Source organism: Ctenocephalides felis, unplaced genomic scaffold, assembly GCF_003426905.1.
Source record: "Ctenocephalides felis isolate EL2017-DRISC unplaced genomic scaffold, ASM342690v1 CF-g0.4_SCAFFOLD_00845, whole genome shotgun sequence".
Taxonomy (NCBI): Eukaryota; Metazoa; Arthropoda; class Insecta; order Siphonaptera; family Pulicidae; genus Ctenocephalides; species Ctenocephalides felis.
The window spans coordinates 4,334,210-4,354,609 of record NW_020536999.1 but is presented as its reverse complement, the minus strand read 5'-3'; the positions used below and the strand labels follow the sequence as shown (position 1 = coordinate 4,354,609).

At 28.4% G+C, this 20,400-nt stretch overlaps 1 protein-coding gene and 1 pseudogene across 3 annotated transcripts in view; both read right to left on the bottom strand.

Annotated features, from left to right (window-relative positions):
• Positions 1 to 226: 226 nt before the first annotated feature.
• LOC113370219 lies at positions 227 to 15,768 on the bottom strand (annotated as a pseudogene).
• A 3,412-nt stretch (positions 15,769 to 19,180) lies between these two features.
• Positions 19,181 to 20,400, bottom strand: part of LOC113363414 (aquaporin AQPAe.a) — a 72,884-nt gene continuing 71,664 nt past the window's right edge. For all 3 annotated transcript variants that reach the window (XM_026605918.1, XM_026605917.1, XM_026605916.1), the window contains exon 7: positions 19,181 to 19,418. In XM_026605918.1, the coding sequence (XP_026461703.1) occupies positions 19,317 to 19,418 (102 nt within the window). In that variant the 3' untranslated portion in view covers positions 19,181 to 19,316. The remainder of the gene's footprint in view (positions 19,419 to 20,400) is intronic.

Genomic DNA, 20,400 nt, shown 5'->3' with positions numbered 1-20,400 from the left:
CAGACACTCCAGACCCGCGAAATTTAATTATTAGTAATTCCGGGTACTTTTTGAACAGACCACGTATATATAATATATATATATATATATATATATATATAAACAATTACTAGATTACTTTTGCAAATCTAGTTTAAAAAATACACATAATAAAATTTAAACATTAATTATGAATTATTGGATGAAGGTGTTCGGATTTTCTCTAAACATCTTCCGATTTATTCCCAAAGTGCAACAAACAAGTCCTTATGCCCTGCTGGCACAAATTGTAGTCTTTAAAGGTGGCACAAGGCTCGAATGAAGCAATTGTAAAATATTCAGATATTTCTTCAAGCTTCTTGATGGTTTCCATTTTCCAACAGTCTGAAGGCTTCTTTGAAGAGGCTGTCGGTATTCTGGAAAGAAAAAAAATATATTTATACTCTAAATTTTTGTAAGGGATTGTAGTAAACTTTATCTAGTTTATGGTCACAAGGAGATCTACTCATTGTCAATATTTTTATTTGAATGAATAAAATTAGAGTTAGAAGAGGCGAGGCAAAGTTTTGATGACAAAAAAGTATTGTGACAAAAGTATCGATATTACTCATTAAACACATCGATGATTATATAATAATATACTATTATAATAAATTGTATGCTTGTATTCAGAAATTGGTTCAAAAAATTAGGAAAAAGTGTTATAGGGTTACAAAACTATATAAATAAAAAAAAATTAAGCTTTTTCAAATTGATAGATTATCAAAAATGATATATACATATATCCAATTAACATGAAGTACTTTGATAAGCAAAAATATTAATATTTTGACACTTGTTTATACAATAGAACTACCTCAAGAGATATAATACTGTGTTAAGTGATTGTAGGATTTAAATTTAATTTTTATTTTAAGTGTGTCGAGAAATTCAATTCAATGACAAAAATAATACATTATTATTTTCAGGGACGTCCTTTAATCAAGTGATCGATTTTTTACGGATTTTTCCAGAATATTGGAGCAGATCCCATTTAAATGTAAACTAAATTCGTACTTATTATTAAAATCTCCACAAAATATCTGATAATTTGATGTGCATATTATGTCTTATGATCATTTTTAACCGTCGAAACCGCTAGACCCGCCTTCGCAAAAATTTAAATGATACTTTATTTTTTCAATACAAATAAAATTTTTGAATTATTCAAATCCGATGATCGGTGTTCTCGAAATCGTCGATATGAAAAATTATATCCGAACACACACAAACGCGCACGCACAACACACACACATACACACATATGTAGATACATTTGTGATAGATGTGCTAATTGACTTACGTTCTATGGAAAGAGAAAGGGCGAATGGGACTTCGATCATTTAAAAGATAACGTAAAAACGATAACATTCTAGATTCTCCCCCCACGAAGTAATGCCTAAAGGCGTTTTTCGTGAGGACCAGAGCCAAGGAGGTTTTAGTCGGTATTATGCCAGGGCGGTATTGATTCCGACATACCCAGACAAAAGACCTAGTTTGGGATGGATAAATGAATTTGTTTCACTATACACAACAAAAGCACACACACATATATCAATTACCCTGCGTTAAATTAAAAAAATGCTTCTAATTGGCAATGGGAAATCGAGTTGGAGTTCAACTCAACTCATAGGCTTTTATCATATTATTAGTTTTAAAAAAATATTTACCTTAACATTTGCCAGTCCTTTAAAAATATTGGTGCTCTCCTTGCACTTTTTGCAATTCACAAAAATGTCTTGACAGTTGTTAGTGACCGGTACAACGCCTCCACAGTTTTTCTTTGACATACATCTGCAATGGTAAAAATTAGATAACAATTGAATTTAACCATAACCCTTATATTACATGGACTGCTGGTCGAGTGCAAAATAAGTGCTCAAACATAAAGGAGGACTGTGACGTCACATGTCTGAGCGAACATTGCCGACGACAATCGCAGACTCTCCCGATTGATTAAATGTCATATGTCGTATGTTTTATTAACTTCCCGTAGGGTAAGTTATTGTAATGGGCCGAAAATCAGAATTGAACATTTTTACATTTCTCGACGTTTTGAAGGTTTCTGAACGTTTTGGCATACCTCAGAAAAAATGGATGTGTGTGTGTGTGTATGTATGTGTGTGTGTGTGTATGTATGTGTGTGTGTGTGTATGTGTGTATGTATGTGTGGATACAAATTTCCAGTCACGTTTTAGGGCGCACGGATCAACCGATTTGAATGGTTCAAAAAACATTCGATTCCTATTGATAGGGAAATGAGCTGATTAGTTTTTGGCAAGGGAGGTCCAGCCGTTTCGGAGATACGGAGCAAAGAGTGCAGAAAATAGAAATCGTATTTTTGAGAGAACGGAGTATCCGATTTGAATGACCAAAAAAACATTCAATTAGTAATGATTGGGAGAAGTGTTTATTAGTTTTTGGCAAAGGCAGGCCCAGCCATTTCGAAGATACGGAGCTAAATATGTAAAAAATATTACTTTTTGAGAGAACTAAGCGTCCGATTTAAATGATTCAAAGAACTTTCTGCTTGTCTTAACAAAATAATTGATTTTGGAAAAAAATTTGTACCATTTTTTTTTTTTTTTTTTTTTTTTTTTAGTTTAGTTTTTTGTATATCGAAAAATATTTTTTTTATTTCTGACTGTAGTTCTAATATACTTTACAAATAATTTCAACTCTGCAATTTAGTTTATATAATATTTATAAATATTAGACAATGTTATAATATTTATAATAATCTATTTGAAAACATTCAGTAATCCTCGAACATTTCGTTACGGTACGGGAAGTTCCAGCAATTTGCCTTAAGGCACGATGCCACCCACCCCACTAGTTTTGATGATATAATGGCAATTGTGATGACTGATAATTTTGTAAGAAATTATATTGATAATATTTTCCCTGTGAAATAAATGTACATAAAATCGAATGCACCTGACAAGTGACATCTGATCAATCGGGAGAGTCCGCGATTGTCGTCGGCAATGTTCGCTCAGACATGTGACGTCACAGTCTCTTCTATGTTTGAGCACTATATACAACGCAAAACATATGAGGATTAGCAATCCATGTAGTTTAATGTCAATTGGATATTTTTTGAAGTTATACTTCTGTAGTACAGTGGTACCATGCTCGTATCTCAAAGCAATTTTTGTCACTCGTACCACTGTACTTCTATGTTTTTTTTCCCCTTTTACCTGAGTCTCAAAACATCCTGAGGCATGTCAGCCAAAGTCGGCCAATTTTCCGAACAAGCCTCACAAGAACAATTGAACCAATATTGGGATTTCAATTCGGCTAATCTTTCGTGTTTTGGATGCTGAGTGTACATTGGACCATAGTTCTCTGGAACCTAAAAATAAAAAATCATAATTACACAAATCTCTATAACACCTTCATCTTATTGAAGTAAAACTTCTTTAGGCGCGACTAGGGTGTAAATCCGTACAAATGCAACGGGAGTGCGTTACGGCAGATAAGATAAGATAAGAGTCGAGTGCCAATGGATAAATATAACATACTAAAATTACAACATTCTAAAACAAATTCAAAAATTACAATAAATTTCTAAACTTTGCTCTTTCAGCGTGCCACTTAAAATCACATATGTATATAAATTTTAGAGTGTACTTTTTTCATAAAATTTAAATATCTCAAATATTTGTTAGAAAACTCGTCGATTTTAGTATTTCTTAGGATATTAGACATATTAGAGTATAACATACTAAAATTACAACGTTCTAGAATATACAGAATTATTTAAAAAAATTCTACACTTTACTCATTCAGCACGGAACACATATATAGTTTCTAGTGGGTACTTTTATTATGAAATGTTGAATATCTCGAATATTTGTTAGATTACATATCAGTTTTAGTATTTGTTAGGATAGTAGACATAGTAGAGTATAGCATACTAAAATTACAACATTATAAAATATCTACAACTATTTTTTAAAAAATTCTAATCTTTACTCTATCAGCACGAAACACATCTATAGTTTCTAGAGGTCACTTTTATCATAAAATTTGAAACATCTCAAATATTTGTTAGAAAACTCATCGATTTTAATTTCTGTAATTGTAGTAGACATATTGAAATATGCTATACTATGATTAAAGCATTTTAAAAAGTCATTTGCTCTCGATGATATCATTTCTATACGGGTCGATTGTGATTGGTTGTCGTGTATGTGGAAAGAGATTTGTCGTTGTAGGCGTACCCAGCATCAACGTTGTATGCGTACCGGTATCAACAAGGAAATCGGCATAGATAAATAAACATTTTATAGTTACATCGTAGTACAAATTTTGATTTAATGAATAATGCCTGAATCAGAAGAATATTTTACCCAGTTCCTTGAAATTAATAAAACAAATTAGACATTTGTGCCGTGTACTAAACTTAAGTGCATTGATTAGAAATTATTTCTATATTATATTCGTAGTTTCTATAAATCTTTGAAGTTATTAAAATGAATAATATTTTTTTGGCAAGACAGATATTACAGCTGCTCAAAGAATGAGATTATATCGCCAGCGAAAAAGTAAAAAAAATACAAGCAGTCAATGAATGTATGTTAAATTTAATTACATGAAGTTTTTCAAACACAATTATTACATGATGAGTGAAGTTACGAAAACAATATTTGTTTAGGCGTTGTTTAAAATAATCCACTGTGTGAACGAATATTATTATAATCAGCTATTACTTCATTTCCCTCATAAAAATTCAAATTGTAAATGCTAATTACAATGACAAACCGATCATGTCATATTTGAAGTATGACTTCAATTACATCATTATTTTCCGATATTATACATATTTTTAATGCAATCATAAATATATAATTTATATTTTATCATTACATAAATGTGTATAATGGTCGACACTAATAAATGTGTGCATCACGAATGTTACCCTATTACTAATGAACATTATTCAAAATCGTTTAATGATGTATTTATTTTTACTTAAATGCCATCTCGTACAGTAGCAAATAAATTTTACTTCAATCGCGTGTGAACCATACGCGCACTCATTTTTTCTTTTATTACCTCTTCTCCTGCCAAGATAGGCCTGACAGTGTTGACCCAGACCTCCGTTCCTCTCTGGTAGCGCACCAGGGCGGCGTTGCAGGAATGATTGAAAAGGGCCAATGTAGGATACACGGCGCCTCCTATCATTTTGTTTGAAAGGTTTTCGGATAATTTTGAGGTTCTGACAGCTGGTGTTTTTTGGGTTTCGTTGTCGGTGCACAATTCGCTGATTTCGTGGGCATTGAATTGGGAGAATTGTAGGTTGTGCAGGATCAGGGAAGCGCAGTATAGAAAATCCTGGGGAAATAGATAAAGGTCACTAAATATATATATATATATATATATATATATATATATATATATATATACTAGCTGACACGGCAAACGTTGTTTTGCTAAGTAACGTATATTCAAAACAATTTCTAGAGAATCAAAAATATTAATACTTTAGGTGTATAAGGATGTGTTGTTTGAATGCTATATACAATAAGGTATTATAAAAACAATAGACCCCATTAGTGTGTCTATATTTTGTCAATACAATCAAACTGGAAGTTTTATACAATTTCTACAGAAAACATGGTATAATCCAATCCAAGTCTTTTTCGATCTTTCGACTTATTGATTACGTTTCAAGTTTTTCTGATTCTTTTTGGATTCTGAATTTTTTGTATAATTGTAAACAATACTACTGAGCTTATACAAAATTTTCAAATTTCTGCGAGGAGAGATATAAAATGAATTAAGTATTTCTTCTTTGACCTGCTTTTTGAAAAGTTTTAAGTAACATTCGATGAATTCAAGTAAATTTAATAAAATGTATATATGTAGAGCAGGACGAGGCACTGAGGTCCAATTTGACTTTGAGCAAATATTAATTATATTATAAAAATCAAACCAGTTATATCACAACAAATAACACATTTCAAGCGAACAATTATCTGACTACGTTCAGTAAAACTGCTACTTCATCATTGTAAAAATGTGCTTTTTTGATGTCTTTCAAAAATTTGTTATCTAGACGTTTTTGCCCTATAGACGAGCTAACTTGGAACGGCCAGGTGGCAAATAGGTTTAATGTCTTATTTTAATTTTGAAGGTATTTTACAAAATAATTAGCATTTTTAACTAATGTTAAAAAACTACCAACGGAAGAAAATACTTTTATTAAGGATTTTCAAAGATTACCGTTTATCCCCCGATAGCAAAGTCATAAAAATCAAAGTTATAGCTGGTTATACATGTTTTTCCCTCTACTTTCAAATATTGTTGTTAAACCATGCTTAACTTTACTGGTTTTTGACACATCGCTAGTGGACCTTTTTAACGCCGGACCTTCCTATATCACTATTTATTTCTCCATAAATTCTGGGAAATTATAACTGGGAAAATGTTATTCGACAAAATGTCCCTTTGATCGATACCAAATTTCGGTTCTAAATAAAAAATAATTTAACCTAGAAAATGTTTTATAAAAATATCAATGAGTATATAATTATACAAATGAGATCTTTTAGAGCACCGTTTTTGAGAAGAATATGCCAAAAAGTGCATTTTCATATTAACATTTCAAAAAAGTTGATATTTTGAGTTTCTAGTAACACTTGCGGCCCATTTACTAACGTTTTTGTATGTAAATAAAACTACAAACAAAACTACTTGCTATAATTTAATCATAATTGAATAATATTCACGTAAAACATCCTATTGAACGTAATTGAACATCATCTGTCAAAAACATTTGACATTTGACGTATTAGCCACCGTCCATTGTTTTATTCTAATTACGCTTCTACAAAAATGTTTAAATTAAAAATGTAAAGTTTCTACGCGATTTTGAAATAATATCTCACCTTTCCGACAACCTACTGATTGGCACGAATTTTTCAAGACTAAGACTGGCCAAATCGGTTTAGCCGTTTTCGAGTTTTAGCGGATCATTTGATAGAGAGCTCCATTTTTATACATAAGATATATATATGTATATATGTATATATATATATATATATATATATATATCCAATACGTACCTCATCCTTGTTCTGTATCCTTTCGAAATATCCTCCGACGTCTAAACATCTTGCCAAATATAAACTTGTGAAAGACCTGTAGGCTAAATCCTTAGGTGTCCTGAGTTTAGAATGTGTTAACAAATTGTAGACACTTAGATAACTTGAAGGATCTACACACAAACCATTTATTACTATCATAGTAAAAATTTATATATTTATATTTATATTTATATATATATTTATATTTATATTTATATTTATATTTATATTTTATATTTATATTTATATTTATATTTATATTTATATTTATATTTATATTTATATTTATATTTATATTTATATTTATATTTATATTTATATTTATATTTATATTTATATTTATATTTATCTTATTTTATTTTATTTATATTTATATTTATATTTATATTTATATTTATATTTATATTTATATTTATATTTGACTATCAATTTTCTTACCTTTACTATCGTCTTCCTTTACCACTCCCGAATCGATTTGATCTAAAAGGTCCTTCAGTTCCAAAAAATATCCAATGGGTTTCTGAGCTAATATTCTCAAAGATAGAAGACATGTTAAGGATAATCCTGTTTCTTTCAAGGATTCCATCGAAGGGCATTCGATGGCATGGTATCCTTTTTGGGCATTTGGGGGTTGTAATTCTGTTCCGTACATTGCTGTGTTGAAACAACTTTTGGAGCAGAATATGACGTTGGAGCATTTTGGACAGGCTATAGGAGTCTGGAAAAAAATATTATACATATTTTTAGATAAAAATTTAAAAAAATGATTGCATGTGCGGATACAATTTGTCGACGATTTCGGGAGCACGGATTTGAATGGTTCGAAAAGCATTTGAGTTTTATTGATAAGGAGATGTGTTGATTAGTTTTTCTTAAAGGCAGGTCTAGAGGTTTTGGTGGCACAGGGCAAAAAGTGCAAAGAATGACAATTCAAATTTTGAGAGAATGGAGCATCCGATTAGAATGATTCAAAAAACATTTTACTTGTATTGACGGAATTGAAAAAATGATTACAATTTGGAAAAGATAAATTTTTTCATGTATATATATATATATATATATATTTATTTATTTATTAGGGTGGTCCTTAATATGGGCATTTTCGAACTTCTATGCTCCCAAGGACTCAAATGCTTCCAAATTAATTAGAAAAAATTCTCTGAAGGGTCTAGCTCTCAATATTAATATTTAGATAGTCCGCAATTCAATTAAAAGTTTCGTATATTTATTATTAACATATGTCATTTAGTAAATTCTTGCGCCATCTGTGATAGCGGACTTGTAATTTTGATGGCAATTTCTTACTGACAATATGACTGTCTACATCACCAATTAAATAAATATTTTGCTGCAAAATTAATTTTGATGCCATGATAAATAAATGTTTCATTCAACAGTTCACATGGATTTAATTAGAGGTTGAGTGTTTTATGAATATTTTTGAGTGTTATAATATTTGAGTTCACAAATGCTATCACAGATGACGCAAGAATATATGGTAATAATGAATATACGAAACTTTTAATTAAATTACGGACTATCTAAATGCTAATATTGAGAGCTAAAACTTTTACAGATTTTTTTTTATTAATTTTGAAACATTTGAGCCCTTGGGAGCGAAGAAATTCGAAAATGTCCATATTAAGGGCCACAAAAAAAATTAAATATATATATATATATATAAATTATTACCAATGTGCTTTGAAAACAATTAAGACATCTTGTTGATGCAAATTCGTGTAGGAGTACATGGACGTACGCTTTTTCCTTCAATATTAATTCTCCCGGTTTTATATCACGGGACGCCACTGCGTGTCTGCCTAAAAATATAAAAATGTAGAAATATATGTGTTAATATATATATATATATATATATATATATATATATTTATCTAATATGTAACTTACCTTTATCATCTTCAACTATTAAAACAGCGTCACTTGCAGATGGATGTGTTTTTGATTTATTCTTAATATCTCCTGCAAAAAAATATATATAATTTTTTTTGTCTATTAATAATAAATTTATAGTTTGTTTTGGAATTATTAAAACAATCAAAATTATGATTACTATGATGAAAATAATATAAAATAGTAATATTTGGTCTTACTGTATCTAACTATTTTGCTTGTATTGCTCCTGATTATATTTGAAGTTTTTTGTATCGGAGTATAAAAAAATAATTTATTTGAAACTATAGTAAATTTTATCTAGTTTCTGCTAAACTAATTGTAAAAAAGTGCCAGTTACAAAGTTCTTTTTTTACATTTTCCTCAAATAACTCAATATTTGAGGAAATGTAAAAAAAGAACCCGAATCTATATATCGGCCAAAGCGTTTGAAATTTATTTTATTTAAATTTTTTGGAAAGGAGTATTATGAAAAATTTTTGTATAAAAGCGAATTTTATCTAATTTTTGCTAAACTAAATAAAAAATAGTGCCTAGTGTAAAAATTTTGTTATTTAAACAAATGTGAAGAAACACCCTGATTTCATATAATACATAAGAGCATTATATGTAAAGGCGATTGAAAATGGCTTTTCTTAAAAACATGTATGTAAGCATATAAAACTTTTTTTATTGACTCGTAGTAAATTTTATCTAGTTTCTGCTAAGCTAAATAATAAAGAGTGTCTGGTGCAAAAGTTTTGCATCATTTGAAAAAATGTAAAGACATATCCCAAATCCATATATTGCGTAAGGGCACTATATATAAAAGCGTTTTAAAGTGGTATTATTTGAAAATTTTTGTATATAGGCATAAAAATTAGTCTATATGAAATTTTCGCAAATTTTGTCTTGTTTCTGGTAAGCTAAATAAAAAAAGAGTGCCTAGTTCAAAAATTTTATAGTATTTAAAACAAACGTAATAAAATATCCTGAATCTATAGATTGCACAAGAGCTCTATATATAAATGGCGATTGAAAGTAGTTTTACATAAAAAAAATGTTTAAAAGCATATACAACACTTTATATGGATTTTAGTAAATTTTATCTAGTTTCTGCTAAGCTAAATAAAAAAGTACCCGGAACAAAAATTTTATGTTATTTAAACCAAAGTCAAAAATTATCTTGAGTCCATATATATATTGCACAAGAGTACAATATACAATGGCGATTGAAAGTAGTTTTATTTTAAAAAATTGTATGGAAGCATATTTCAATTTCAATTTCATAAATTACCTTTATCCTTATGATCATCCTTCGACAATTTTTTCCCGGGTTTGTTCACTTTATTATTATTTTTTTCCAAATTTTGGCTCAAAAGTTTGATCATTACTTGAACGTCTGTTTGCAATTTGTGTTTTCTTTCTGAAGGCAATCGAGCACTGTCCAGTAATTGTAAAGTTGACCTAAAAAATAAATAAAAATATTATTACAATTATTTATAATTATAATTAATAATTATTTGCACCTGAATGCAGTTAAAGCTTCATTGTGTTGCTTCAAAGCTAGATGGCACTTTGCTTTCCTTTCCATTAGTTTGTGTCTTAGATGGTCGATATCTTGGATAACAAAATGAATAATATAAAATTAAATAAATAAATATATATATATATATATATATATATGTTGTAATAATTTGTTAAAAAGCAATACCTGCTTTTGATTTCAAAATTTCGTCAATTTCCTCCACACATTTTTGATATTTTTCAAAATGATACAAAACAGCTGTTCTATTTGAAAGTATCACACAAATTTTGGTTTCTGTAAATAAATAGATGACATTATTTTTTTGTCATTTTTGGGTAGTTTTTCTTCTTTTTTAAAAAAGTTATTTTCCGAAGAATTAGTTTTTCCATTTTGATAAATATTTTATTCATTTATTTTTAGTTTTGAAAATCTCAAATACTTAAAGAAAGAATTACATACTTCATTTTATAAAATGAACTGCAACGATTGTTATATAGGAGAAAGTTTAAAAAATATTTATAAAACAATGGGTCAGCATATTTATAATTCAAAAAATCATAAAAAAATTAAAACTATGTTTTTCGATTTTGATAAATATTTTAATCATTCATTTTTAGTTTTAAAATCTCAAACACATAAAGAAAGAATTACATACTTTATAAAATGAACTGTAACGATTGCAACGTTCGTTATATAGGAGAAAGTTACAAAAATATTTATAAAAAAATGGGTCAGCATATTTATAATTCAAAAAATCATGAAAAATGTAAAACTATGTTTTTCGATTTTGATAAATATTTTATTAATTTATTTTTAGTTTTAAAAACACATTAAGAAAGGATTACATACTTCTTTTATAAAATGAACTGCAACGATTGCAACGTTTATTATATAGGAGAAAGTTCAAAAAATGTTAATAAAAAAAATGGGTCAGCATATTTATAATTGAAAAAATTATAAAAAATTTAAAGCTATGTTGTCTGAATACATAAGTAAATTTAAACACACTTTTAATACTAATAATTCCATGATATTTTATAGAGAAAATAATATTGATCTTAGCAAATGTCCTAAATTTGCTGAAACGTGTTTCATTTTTCTAAATTGTTTTTGCGTTAACAAATGTAGTTTATGATCATTATTTTTTGGCATTAATCAAAATTTATTTTACAATTATAAATTTGATATGATACTTAATATTTAGCTGTTTATTTTGTATATTGTTTCTATGTTATTTCAATTGTTGTAAGAAAAGAAAATTAAAATATAAGGGATGAACGAGCATTACCTTTTGGATGTGAAAATAAATTATTGAGAAAACTTTTGACAATTTTTTTTGCTAATTTTTATTCTTCAATTAATAGCTCTAATTAAATTTTAATTCCTGGAAATATTTTTTACACAATTGGAAAATTGGAAAATTTTAAAAAATGTTAGGGATGGACAAACGTTACCTTTTGGTGGTGAAAATAAATTATTGTGAAAATTTTTAACAATTTTTAATTAATAGCTTTAATTTAATTCTTCAATTAATAGCTTTAATTTAATTTTAATTCCTTCGAAATAAATTGAAAAACATTTACAAAAAAAAACGAAAATGGATCAATTTTTAAGCAGAATGAAAAAATAATTGATTTACAAAAGGGTAGGTGAAAATTTAGGGTTGTATATATATATATATATATACAGTAGAATCCGATTAGTATGACGCCGGATATATTGACAACCGCTTATTATGACGTAATTTTAAAGGCAGTTTGGTTTCCATATAAAATTTCTTAAAAAAACAGCTGTCTAGCCGGATATGTTGACCTCGCTTACATTGACATTTCGCTTATAATGACCCATTTTTGAAAAAAAAATTGGTCCAAGTATAATGACCGACATGATTTTACACCTCCGATAACATAGAGTTCATGTTTTTCATTGCACATTGTTATGGTATGGCACCACTGTGAACTACCCTTGTGTGTCAGGTCGCTACATACCTTCAGGTCTCTATGTTGCACGAGATTCGCGCTATGGAAACTTTGGCAACTTCCGGCATGGACGACCTCGTGCAAAAAATAAGTAGGCTCATTCTTGGTGTTCGAAATTTGGAAGCGATAACATCTGCTATAATTTACTGAATTAGTAAACTTCTATATTTTTTACTATTTTTACCCAGTAATTTTTTCTACCCTGTAAGTTTTACTAGTGTACAGTGTGTTTTCAATCAGTTCAATATAGTGCGCTTTTGTGATAAAAATGGCATCGCGTCACCGTAAAGCATTTACGATCGAGGAAAAATGTAGAATAATACGTAGATTAGAAAATGGAGAATCAAACTCATCTCTGGCAAAGGAGCTTGGGGTCGGTCATTCGACCATCTCAATGATTTTTAAAAACAAGAACATCGTTGAGCAATCGTTCAATTCAAATGTTTTGAAACCGAAGAGGCTTCGAAAATCACGACAAGAAAATATTGATCAAGCCTTAATTCAGTGGTTCAAAATAACAAGAGGCAAAGGAATACCCGTCAGTGGGCCAATGCTACAGGAGAAGGCAAATTTTTTTGCTGCACGTTTTAATAACGTCGATTTCAATTGTACTGCAAGCTGGATCAGTCGTTTCAAAGTTCGACATAATATTGTGGCAGGAAAAATTGTCGGAGAATCTTTGTCTGGTGATGAAAATTCAACAACAAACTGGTTAACATCTGTATGGCCAAATCTACGTAAACAATTTTCTGATGACGATATATTTAATGCTGATGAAACGGGACTGTTTTATAAATTAATGCCGGAAAGAACTTTAAAATTTAAAGGTGAGAATTGCAGTGGAGGAAAATTATCAAAAGACAGAATCACGCTTATGGTAGCTGCTAATATGAGTGGCACAGAGAAAAAGAAATTGCTCATTATTGGCAAGTCCCAAAAACCAAGATGTTTCAAAAGTATTAAATCATTACCTGTCGATTATGCTAACAATCGTAAGGCTTGGATGACGTCGGAAATCTTTGAAAAATGGATTCGAGATTGGGATCGTGATTTGGTGAAGAAGAATAGAAAAATTTTATTACTGGTTGATAACTGCCCGGCACATCCAAATATTGCTGATTTAAATTCAATAACACTTGCTTTTTTTTCCACCGAATACTACTTCAATACTACAACCAATGGACCAGGGAATAATTCGTTCACTGAAAACAAATTTTAGAAAGAACCTTGTTTAAAAATGATTCTATGTGTTGATGATAATGAAGATCTTTCTTCAAAAATAACGGTGCTAGACGCAATTTTAATGGTCAATGATGCCTGGAACAAATTGCAACAAAATACCATTCATAATTGTTTTAGGCATTCAGGATTAAATAAAAGCCACGACGATTCACCATTTCAAATTTCAGAAAATGAATTTGTTGAAGAAGATGTTCCTTTATCTTTGTTGTTAAGAAACCGAAATATAGATTTAGCAACAACACCGGAAATGTGGGAAGAGTATGTTGATATCGATAATACTCTTATCACATGTGAAGAACTTACTGATGAAAATATAATACAAAATATTAATGACAATGAACTATTTGGAAGCGATGAAGAGAAAGAAGTCGATGACAAACTACCTACCGCAGAAGAGGCTTTGAAAGCTGCGGAATTACTATCAAAATTTGTCTCTAGCAATATTGAAAACGAAAATGTAACCAATGCTATGTCTTTTGTACACAACAGTGTCAGAGACTGTTTTTGCAATAAGATGAAGAAAAAAATTCAAACGAAATTACAGATTTCTTACATTAAAAAGTGCATTGTTATGTCATATTTTTAATTAAATTTGTCAATTTGTTAGTATGTGTCATTTTTTACCTTTATTTTTGTATTAAATTACTGAAATTAATAACATATTCGCCGAAAATTGTTTTTTTTTTTTTTTTTTTTTCAGTACGCTTAGTATGACGACCGCTTAGTATGACCATTTTTCGCCGTCCCTTGAATGTCATACTAAGCGGATTCTACTGTATATATATATATATATATTTACATACCATCTTCTTGTGGTGTATACATGTAACTTTCGTTATAAAATTGTATTGATGTCTTCCAAGAACCTTTGCTAAATGCTTCATTTCCTTTATCTAAAAAATAAAAATCTTATTAAATATATTTTGCAACAGCATATAAACTTATTTTGTACAATTGCAGAACATAGATAAGTAAATCATTCAATTTTGTTTCTATTTTAACCACAAACATGAAAAACCTAGTTCTAAGTTTAAAAAGTATGTTTAGGCGAACTGCTAGGAATTGCTTTTCAAATATTTTAAATATATTGTTACTTACATTTATTAAATTAATTATATACTTAATTTGCAATGTTTGGTGTAATGTTTTAAATTACTTTGTTTTTTAAAAACACTTGAGTGTAAGTATAAAATATAAATAAAATATTCTAAATATTAACCTTTTAATTCCAAAGCAATTTTCATATCCTTTCCTCCACCTTTGGCTTCTGGTACCAATTTCACCAAACTTTTACCATTTTGGGATTTGTTTGCAAACTTAAACCAAAAAAAATAAAAAAAATTATAAACTTAATAATAGTATATTATTTTGTATTATATTATTTTATCACAATTACCACTGTGTATTTCTTTTCCAATTCATCAGCCAATTTAATTAATTCCAAGCGATTTTTTGTGGGTTTAAATTGTTCCAATTCGGATTCCTGAAGGAGGTTCATCAGATTCATTTGGTATTCACCGAATTTTGTTTTTGCACCTTGAAAATAATAAAATTAATAATAATAATAATAATAATAGAAATATTAATAAAAGTTGTCAACCAAACGAAAATTGGTCGATATCTAAATGTTTGAGTAAGAGTTCAAAAAGTAAATTCTTCTAATTTTGAAATAATTAAATATGTGTATAATAAAACCAAATTTTCTCAAAAGTTTCTGAAAGAGAGGACATCCCATATCCTTAAAACATTGAATACAATAATTAGAAATTAACAAATTATAATTTGTTTGATATCTAATGTTTTTGAGTAAGAGTTCAATTGGTAAAAAAGTGAATTCTTCTAATTTTAAATTAATTAAATATGTGTATAATTAAAAACAAAACTTGTCAATAGTTTCTGAAAGAGAGGACTTCCCATATCCTTAAAACATTGAATACAATAATTAAGAAATCAAATTACATGTAAAAATAATTTCTAGTAAAAACTTTTGACAACTTTTACCTCTGGGTTCATCCATTTTAATTCTGTTAAACACTTTTAATTAATTCACAATTAGAAATTAATACAACATAAGTTTATAAATACACTTTTATAATTACACTTAATTAAATCACATTCACAATTAAACACTAACACATCGCATTAATTAATTTTAATGATTTTTTTATCAATAAGTGTATTCAGTTCGTGTTTAGTTTAGTTTTGTTAAACTAATTTATTTAAATTCAAACTCTGTTAAAATATAAATATATTTTATTTGATTTTATTTTATTTAAACGTGCATGGTTTCCAGTATGTCTTGACTGAGTGTTTCTAAAGTTATTTTTAAAATATTTCTCTGTGAGATTTATTTATAAACTCAGCAGCAAAATGAAGCTTTGTGCTGACAAAGACGAGGCGATAAAACTAAAGTCGAATTTCCGATAACGCGGTTTTCTAAGAACGCGGTTTTTATACTAGGGTTGACAAAAAATCACCAAATATCACTTGAAAGTATGGGGCCAGTAAGATATTACGTAAATTTATTTTTTATTTCAATTTGAAAAAAAAAATCATAAAATTTCTAAAAAAAATACATAAATTTTGCGATTTTTTTGTAATCACTAAAAATACACAATGTTGGGTGTAATTTTGGATCACAACCCTCTGATAACCCGATTTTCCTTCAAAAACCGAAAAGTTCGCTCAGCGCCATCTATGAATGTCTTATAATGGACATAGGTATTGTTATTAAAGGTTTTAATATCGACTATTTTATATTTTACATGCAATTTATTTATATCATAGCAGTGCACGATATCGGTTTTAATAGTGTCAGAACTCTTACAAAGAATTTTTTTATCTTTTTGAGCTGACAAAGACGTGGCGATAAAGAGATTTAAACTAAAGTCAAATTTCCGATAACGTGATTTTTCTGAGAACGCGGTTTTTATACTAGGGGTGTAGTTAGGAGTTCTAGTAAAATATCTCGTTTATTTGAATTAATTTTTTACTTGAAAAATCCAAGATATTTCAAAAAAATGTAAATAAAAAACATGATTGAAGTGAGGTGCGGCGGGGGAGGGTGGTGACTAAAAATTCCTTAAAAATCGATCACGTGATTAAAGTACGGCTCCCTAAGTGAGGCCAAAATTGCGAACACACTCCAATAACACGATTTTCGTCGTTAAAAACCCAAAAGTTTCCTCAGCGCCATCTATGAATGTCTTCTGTAACTAGATATTGTTGTAAAAGGTTTTAATATCGACTATTTTATCTTTTACATTAATGTGGGAGTTTATATCATAGATGTGCACGATATTGGTTTTAATAGTGTCAGAACTCTTTTACAGAAAATTTGTCTCTTTTTTTTCTTGTTTTTTTTTTTTGACTTTTTTTTTTACTTTGTACACATGTACATTAGTCATATATATTTTATAAGTTAACTTTACAATTTTATTTTATTATATAGCGCACCATATATTTTTTTTTCACAGAAAGTTAGTGCATGTAACCCCTGCATAACACGTACTTCTATAACACGGATTCGCTCCAACACGGTTTACGAATTGAGACCATCCCCCTCATAACACGGTACTTTCTAGTTCGCATAACACGGTTTAAGAATTGAGGAAAGTTTTAATAAAATAAGAAATATAGTAAAACCTGTAAAAAGCAAACTTTTAATCTAAAATTAGTAAAATCGCCGTACAATAGCTCAATAAATGTGATGAAACTAGTGCAAAAGGTGACTAATTTGATATATATTATTAGAGCGCGTACGTTCTATCGAAAAAAAATCTAGGATTATCGGAAAAATATATTAAATAATTCTTAAGCAATTCTTTAAATAAAATGTGCATAAAAGTTTAATAAAGATTACTTTACATGTGCTAAATATATAAATATCATTTTAGTAAAAGCGAATATAAATTTTTGCAAAAAATAATGCATTGATCTGTAGGTAGTATAGAAAACTGCTCAGAGGATGAGGATATCTTGCAAAAAAAAGATCATGTTTAATAAGCACTAACTTGTTAATTATGACAAAAAAAATCATATAATTCAAGTAATGTATATTACTTCTTTGAAAAAAATGGATAAATGTAACAATATTCATTATAAAATCATGATATGTAGCATGTTTTTATAAATTCTTGGAACATGCTCCCTCTTTTGTTTTTGTACTAGTTCTTTGTCCCTTATAACACGGATTCGCATAACACGCTAGTTTTCTGGAACTTAACTACCGTGTTGTACGGGGGTACCTGTATTCTAAAAAAAATCACCTAGTACAGTTTTTTAGTTTATCCAGTAAAATTTTTATTTGTTGAAGAAAATACTGATGCTTTATTTAAATACAACAATACATATATCATGTGCATCTATATTATCTACTTTTACTAGCATTATAATTTAAATCCTTAAAACAATTTTTACACACAGATTGTCAAGTTAAACGTATCTCTATTTCAATTCTTAATAATATATACATTTTAAACTAATTAATTATTTTATATAACTTAAACACGAAAGGGAAATCGTATAGGTCAAAACTTAGTAAACCACAAAAAACAACTTTTTTCTTAAAACCAATACTAATTTATATTGCTACCCTATCGTCGGGGTCACCAATTAAGTAAAAAAAAATTACTAATGATGAAAAATTATACAAATTCATGTAATTAAAAAAAATTGGTCGGTTATAAAAATCTATATGTCATGACTTCATTGTTTTTACTTTCTTTAAAAACCAACACAAATTAAGTTAGGGTTACCAAATTAGTAAATTCACTTACTACTAGTAAAAAATTATACAATTGCATTAAATTCTTAAAAAAATATGATTGGTTGTAAATATAGAAATGTCATGACTCTGTTTATCTTTAAAAAAAAACTAACGCCATACCTTTTTGTTAAAGTACAGTTGGGGTCAACAATTTAGTAAAAACAATTACTATTAATAAAAAATTATGCAATTTCATTAAATTCTAAACAAATGTAATCGGTTATAAAATTCACCATGTATTATTTTTTTCTTCTATCAAAACCAACGCCAATTTGTATGGCTACAATATTGTCGGGGTCACCAATTTAGTAAAAAATTTTGTTTTATTTAATTAGTAATTACTGTGAAACATTTTTTCGTTTTGTGGTTTACTTGGACGTAGTTTTGACTTGAAATATTACTTAAAAATAGTAATAACTTATATAACTTTTATGTAAATATTTAAATTAATATAATATTTTCTTATATTATAATGGTTTTGTTCTTGGATAAGCTTATTCCGTTATTTTACCGTAAAATCAGAGGGCGAAATTAAACAAGACCTTTGGGTACAAAAAAGAAAAAGCTTATCCAAAAATATATATTATATATTTATAATTAAATCTATCGATATGTATTAATAATGAATATGAAAATAATTTTTGGTTTCCGTTCAAATGTTTTTGTTTTTTTGGAAGGACAATTAACACAACCTTAAGAATTCCTGTCACGAACCTCATGAATTGAATTAGATTTTCATAAATAGAAATGATGATTGCGAATTTATGATATTTACAAAATTAAATTAAACTTATGTTTTAGAAATCGTAAGATCCGACACCGTTTTTGCCGACTTTGAAAATGTATTTGTAGATCAAACCTGCCAGGACTCCTCCTGCTATTGGTCCTACCCAGTAAACCTAAAATTAGAAAAAGATAATGAACTTTTTGATAATCTGAAAATGAACATTTTCAAAATAATTACATTTTTAACTAATGCCAAAAAACTACCAACGGAAAAAAATACTTTGATCATGGATTATCAAAGATTACCATTTATCTCCCGATAGCAAAGTCATAGGAATCAAGATTATAGCTGGTTATACATCTTTTTCCCTTTACTTTCAAATATTGTTGTTAAACAATGCTTAATTTTACTGGTTTTTGACACATCGGTGGTGGACCATTTTAACCCCCGACCTTCATATATTACTATCTATTCTTCGATAAATTCTGGGAAATTATAACTGGGAAAATGTTATTCGACAAAATGTCCCTTTAATCGATACCAAATTTAGGTTCTGAATTTAAATAACATAAATAAAAAATAATATAACCTAGAAAATGTTTTATAAATACCAATGAGTATGTAATTATACAAATGAGATCTTTCGGAGCACCGTGTTTGAGAAAAATATGCCAAAAAGTGCATTTTCATATTAACATTTCAAAAAAGTTGATATTTTGAGTTTCTAGTAACACTAGCGATTCGTTTAATAACGTTTTTGTGTATAAATAAAACTACAAACACAACTACTTACTACAATTTGATCGTAATGAAATAATATCGACGCAAAACATCCGATTAAACGTAATTGAACATCATCTGTGAAAAACGTTTGACATTTGACGTATTAGCCACCGTCCATTGTTTTATTCAAATTGCGTTTCTACAAAAATGTTCAAATTAAAAATGTAAAGTTTCTACGCGATTTTGAAATGATATCTCACCTTTCCGACGACCTACTGATTAGCACGAATTTTTCAAGTCTAAGACTGGCCAAATCGATTTAGCCGTTTTCGAGTTTTAGCGGATCATTTGATCGAGAGCTCCATTTTTATATATAAGATAAGATTAATGAAAAAATTATGCTATTTCATGAAGCTCTAAAAACTATTATT